At 55.9% G+C, this 5232-nt stretch overlaps 1 protein-coding gene across 2 annotated transcripts in view; it reads right to left on the minus strand.

Annotated features, from left to right (window-relative positions):
- The window catches only part of CHAD (chondroadherin), a 7422-nt gene extending 5880 nt beyond the window's left edge, over window positions 1-1542 (minus strand). For both annotated transcript variants that reach the window (XM_010291359.1, XM_010291360.1), the window contains exon 1: window positions 712-1542. In XM_010291359.1, the coding sequence (XP_010289661.1) occupies window positions 712-1491 (780 nt within the window). In that variant the 5' untranslated portion in view covers window positions 1492-1542. The remainder of the gene's footprint in view (window positions 1-711) is intronic.
- Window positions 1543-5232: the final 3690 nt, after the last annotated feature.

Below are 5232 nucleotides of genomic sequence, written 5' to 3' on the forward strand. Positions count from 1 at the left end.
GGGGTTGCCATTCGGGACACCTGAATGTCCCTCCTCCTCTCCAGTGGGAACAGGGCCCCTTTGTAAGATGCTGCGAGAGTCCCTTTTGAGAGCGCCGATAAACAAACCTTTCTTTATAGCCTGTAAAGCTGGGAGGCATGGGGGGAGGTGAAGGCGAGGGTCGGAATGCCTACCTGTCTGCAAGGCGCGGGTACGAAACCGCTGCTATTCGTAGCCCCTCCCGAGGGGTCTCCCCCTCCCAGCCTACAACAGGTACCCAGGCTGAACGGAGGAGGCAGAGCAGTTCGGCTCTGCGAGGTGTCAGGGCCCTTCAGTCCCTCGAGTACGAGGGGCAGACGCTCGCCGCTCATCCCACGCCTTGTGTCTGGGGTGACAGAAGGTTGTTAGTTGTCCTGGAGCACCCCAAATACCTTTGTCAACAACTGGTGTCACCTCCAGCTTGGGAGGGAACGCGCTGCCTTTCCAAGGAGTTTGATCAGCTCCAGATAATTTGGTTTTGCATAAAATAACTCAACAGAAGGGTGGAGTAATCTCTCTCATCCCTTGTTTGGGCCGTGTCAGGGGTGTTACTAGCTGGCCAGTGCCTCGCTGTCTGCAGAGCCTGCAGACCTGCATCTCCACTCTCCTCTGCAAGGGAGGGACAGCAAACCGAGGGCTTTGTAAAGGAGAAGCCCTGTATTTTTTATCTGGAGCAAATGGAAAGAGACTCACCTTCTTCAGTTTCATGTTGTCCAGGCTGAGTGTCTGCAGGTAACGCCCAAAGGACTGGAAGGCATTGTCAGGGATGACCTCAATTGGGTTATGAGAAAGCTTCAGTTCCTCCAGCACTCTCAGCTTACTCATTGCGCTCACGGGGTAGCTGCTCAGCTGGTTCTTGTCCAGGTGGAGGACAGCGAGGTTTTCTACATCCTCCAGAGCCCCAGGCAGGAGGTTGGTGAGGGAGTTGTCCGAGAGGAAGAGCCAGCGCAGGTCTTTAGCCCCATTAAAGACCCCTGGTTTCAGCTCCCGGATTTTATTGCTGCCTAAGTGCAGGATGAAGAGGTTGACAAGAGGGGAGAGGAGCCCTTTGGGTAGGTCTGGGATCTTATTTTGGTCCAGGTACAGGTAGGTGAGCTCAGACAGGTCATCGAAGGCTCCTGGCTTTATGACACTGATCTGGTTATCGGTGAGATAGAGGTAGACCAGGCTCTTGAGCCCCCGGAAGGCTCCGGTCGAGATCTCCTTGATCCGTGAGCTCTGGAGGTGCAGGGACACCAGCTTTTTCATGTCACGGAAGCCGTTGGTCGGCAGAACGGGGAAGTTGTTCTTCTGCAGGTTGAGAAGCCGTGTTTGCTCAGGCACCTTGGGGATCTTCTTCAGTCCCGCGTTGTCGCAGATGACGTGCTGCAGGTCGCCGCCGTGGCAGTGGCAGCTCGGGGGACATGCCTGCACGATGGAGGCAAGACATGCCAGTAGGCTGAGGACACTGAGGAAGAAGCCTGACCGATTCATGGTCAGTTCTGGAATTAGTGTGGTGGGAAGAGAAGCAGGAGGAGGAGGCGGCAGATGGGTGGGAGAGAGAGAGTAACTGGGTTTGCAGCATGCTGAACACAGCCCTATTTATAATGTTATTAAAAAGCAAAATCCCTTCCCACAAACCGCAGGCAGCAGCCAGTTGGAAGCAACTGGCTTTGGGAACTTACTGTGAGCTTAACCCCTTGGCACCAGGCAGAGGAGTGTCCGCAGTCCTGCCTGGCCCCGCTGCCGAAGCAACCCTGCGGGGGTATCTTTCCTCTCTGCAACAGGGAGGGAAATGGTCAGGAAGAACAAACGCAGACCTGCTCCGTGGGGAAGCTCTCTGGTCCCTGCGGAGCTGAGCGGGGGCCCAGATTCTTCCCTGGGGGGAAAACCAACCTGTTTTGGTTGAATGGTGTAGCGGGGAGCACCGCTGTGCTCCACGGCCACCTTGTGCTGAAGCTCTCAGCGGGCTCCTGGGCTGTGTTTGGCCTCAGCTGGTTTGGGGGGAAGAACCTTGTCCTGTTATCACAGAGAAAGGTTTTTGGGGGGGTGTCTCATCTTGCTGATTTCAATGGAGTTTGCCTCAGCAGGGCCAGGAGAAGACGGGAACGAATACAGGGCCATGCCAATGGCCAACAGCACTGTAGCTGCTCTTGCAATGCAGAATTTTGGTTGAAGACTTCCAGATCTAGACCACACCTAGGAATTGGCCAAGAAAGGGAGACAAAGGCAGTCTTCATTTCTGCTGCATCTTTCCTACAAGCAGTGGAGCGTGACACATCCAGAGCTGGCCACGGTCAGGAGACCCTGTGTGAGGGTGGTTTCTCTCGGCACGTGGCACTGTGGAGCGGTGGCTGTTGCCTTCCAACAAGGGATGGGGCAGCGGCAGAGCCGGCAGGGAAGCGGCGGGGCGTGGGTGGTGGGTACGGAATGCTGGGCAGGGGTGCCCCGCTGCGTGCCCGGCTCAGATGAGGGGGATGGCGATGCCTGCAGCTCTCGAGACAAAGTCGTGGACAGGGAAAGGCGTGGACTTTGCTAAAGGGGTGGTGAAGTAGCCGAGCAAGGAAATCACGGCTGGAGCTGGGACTGGGGTCTGCCTTGGCTCCTGTCTTGGGGTAGCAGCGGCAGAGGGGAGTTAGCGCAGGGGATGTCCCTTGCTCTCCCAATAGAGAAGGCTAAAGCAAAGCGGTTAAAAGCCCCAGTGCCTGCTGCTGTCGGTGTGAAGAGAGATCCAGGGGTTGTGGGCTGGGGTTTGGAAGTGGAACATTTTGAACTGATTTCCAGCCAGCTCCTGGCTGCAGCAAACAGCTGAGAGCCGAGCACATAACTGTGAGCTTGTTGAGATTTCTGCTCCTGAGGCTGGCTGCAGAGCCCCAGCGGAGCTTTTGCAGAGGCGAGACAGGCTCAAGAAAGGGAGGAAATCCAAGGGCTGACTTAGGACACAGACTGGCTTATTCACCGAGATTTCTGGGTTTTTCCATTGTTGCAGCGAGGAATTCGCCAGCACTGCCGAGCATGCTCTGGACGGCGTTATGAAAACCGCCCGGCAGCTGTCAGTCGGAACGGTGTTTCCATTGCATGACTGATTTGGGGGAGAAAAGGGGCTTCTGGGGTGTGAACGTAGGCTCTGGTGAGCCGGTGGGGCAGGTGGGGTTGGCGGAACGACGACGTAATGTGGGAGCTTGGTGCAAACCGCTGCCAGCGTCTGTCAGCCCTGAGGTGCGACGCCCGCGGTCGGGGCCGCGGCGCCGAGCGCTTCTCCTGCCTCCTCGCCGGCGGGATGCTCTGACCATCGGAGCGCCGGGCTCCTGCTGGAGGCATCTCCTGCAGGGCTCACTGCTGTCGTTACTGTAGGGTTTAAAACTCCTCCATCAGAACGGTGGCATTTTTGCTTATGCCTGGTTCAGTAGGCGCCGCAATGGTCGTGCACACGCTTTGATGCCTGGAGTAGCTCTTTGAGTGCCTTGGTCAGGACCTTTGAGGCAGCGAAAGAGGAGGTAGACAGAAGAACCCTCCGTGTTTTCCTCCTTTGCCTCTCCAGGTTGATCAGGACTAGGAGTGCCCCTTAGGTGTGTGCCGCTCGTAAGGCTCGGACAGGGAGCTGGGTGAATGATTGGAAAAGAAAAGATTCACCTCTAAAGCATCATCTTCTATCCACTGATTTTTTTTTTTTTCCTCTGAGCAGGTTCAACCACCATAATCTTACTTGTAATCACCTGAGGAGCAATTCCTGCAGTTACATACCAGCTTTACTGTGCAAGAGCAACTGATGGGTGAGATTTAAAATCCATCCCGTTTCTGTTGGACACTGAAGCTAGGTAGCGTATCCGTGCTCCCTCCCTGAGTGCAGCTAAAGTCTGATACTTGGTTTTCCCATCGCCTTGCAAAAAATACCAGCTAACGGCTTACCCCTTCTGTGGAGAATTCTGCCAGCGCAGGTCGGATTGGAGCAAAAAGCTGGTGAGGGCCTTGCAAACTCCATCCATAAATACACCCCACCCATGTGTATTTCTGGAACAAGACCTTTTTCAGAGGTTAAACTGCCCAAACCTCAAACCACCTTCTCATCTTTCTTCCTCTGAGGATAAATTTCCCTTTCTTCTACCCTTTATCTCTTCGCTGGCTGAGACTGCAGCTTTTTGGGGACAGGGACGCTCTCCCTGCAGGGGTGCGTGTGCTGTGGCTGCAGCAGGCAGGCTTGGACAGGGGTTTGGACCCGTCGCTGCCTCGTGAAGACGGCGCGATGTAGCTGCCGCGATGCTGGTGCAAGGTGGGAAGCCGTCCCTCCCGCGGGCGCTCCCCACCAGCCCAGTGCCTGCAGAGAGGTCATGGTGGACACCGGCTTATTTTCGGTCCCGTGGCGGGGTGGCAGCGGGGCAGTGCTACTGGGGGAAAGGTGTCTGCTTCTCGGCTCCATTTCTCCAGGCACAAACGCTGAATAAAAGGAAGTTCTTTCCCTTAATGTTTTTTGATTTCCATGCCTCGGTGAGCACATTCCTGCGGCGGGAGCCGGCTGGCATCTGCCGCGGCTGGCACCTCGCCCCTGGGCTCCCGGCTGTTTGTGTTCTGAGCTGCTCGCTGGCGGGGTCTGGTCTTCCCACACCGGCTTTCGCAGCCCTCGACTGGCCAGCAAATGTCCAGCGGTCCTCAAAAGCTCTCCCGGGGTCCCGCTCGTGGGTGGCTCGCCGTCTGGTGACGACAATGGCAGCAGTGTCGGCGTTCCCGCTGCTGCGGTGGGATGCCGCAGCGAGCTGGGTCCCGTCCAGCGCCCTGCCTCGCCGGTCCCCTCGGACCAGCGCTGCTAGGACGATGCAGGAGAGGCGGGATTATCCTGCCATCCTCTCTTTCTTAATTGATTAACCGTTCTGCAAACATGCCCGGTGCCTGGTAATTGGCAGACGCTGGACTCCCCTCCTCTCCTCCTTGGAGGTGTTGTGGGCTAAGCAAATAACTACAGTTTTTGAAACAGTATAAATATAGATTTAGGGTGTTTCTTTGGTGCTGCAGGTCAGAGCTGTTTTGATACCACGTTGGAGATGGCCTTTTCCACGTTTAATCATTATTTTTGTTAGTACTGACGATTCTGGCATATCAAGACAGCTGCACGTGCGTTACTCCGCGTTACAATACTCCATTGCTCACTTAAGCCTGATTCTGTAGCTTTTAAGGGGATGCAGATCTAGTTCCGTACGTCAGTGCACGCTAGCAACCACCTTCTTGAAGCGGTGCGGGGCA

The sequence above is a fragment of the Phaethon lepturus genome, unplaced genomic scaffold, assembly GCF_000687285.1.
Source record: "Phaethon lepturus isolate BGI_N335 unplaced genomic scaffold, ASM68728v1 scaffold23647, whole genome shotgun sequence".
Classification (NCBI taxonomy): Eukaryota; Metazoa; Chordata; class Aves; order Phaethontiformes; family Phaethontidae; genus Phaethon; species Phaethon lepturus.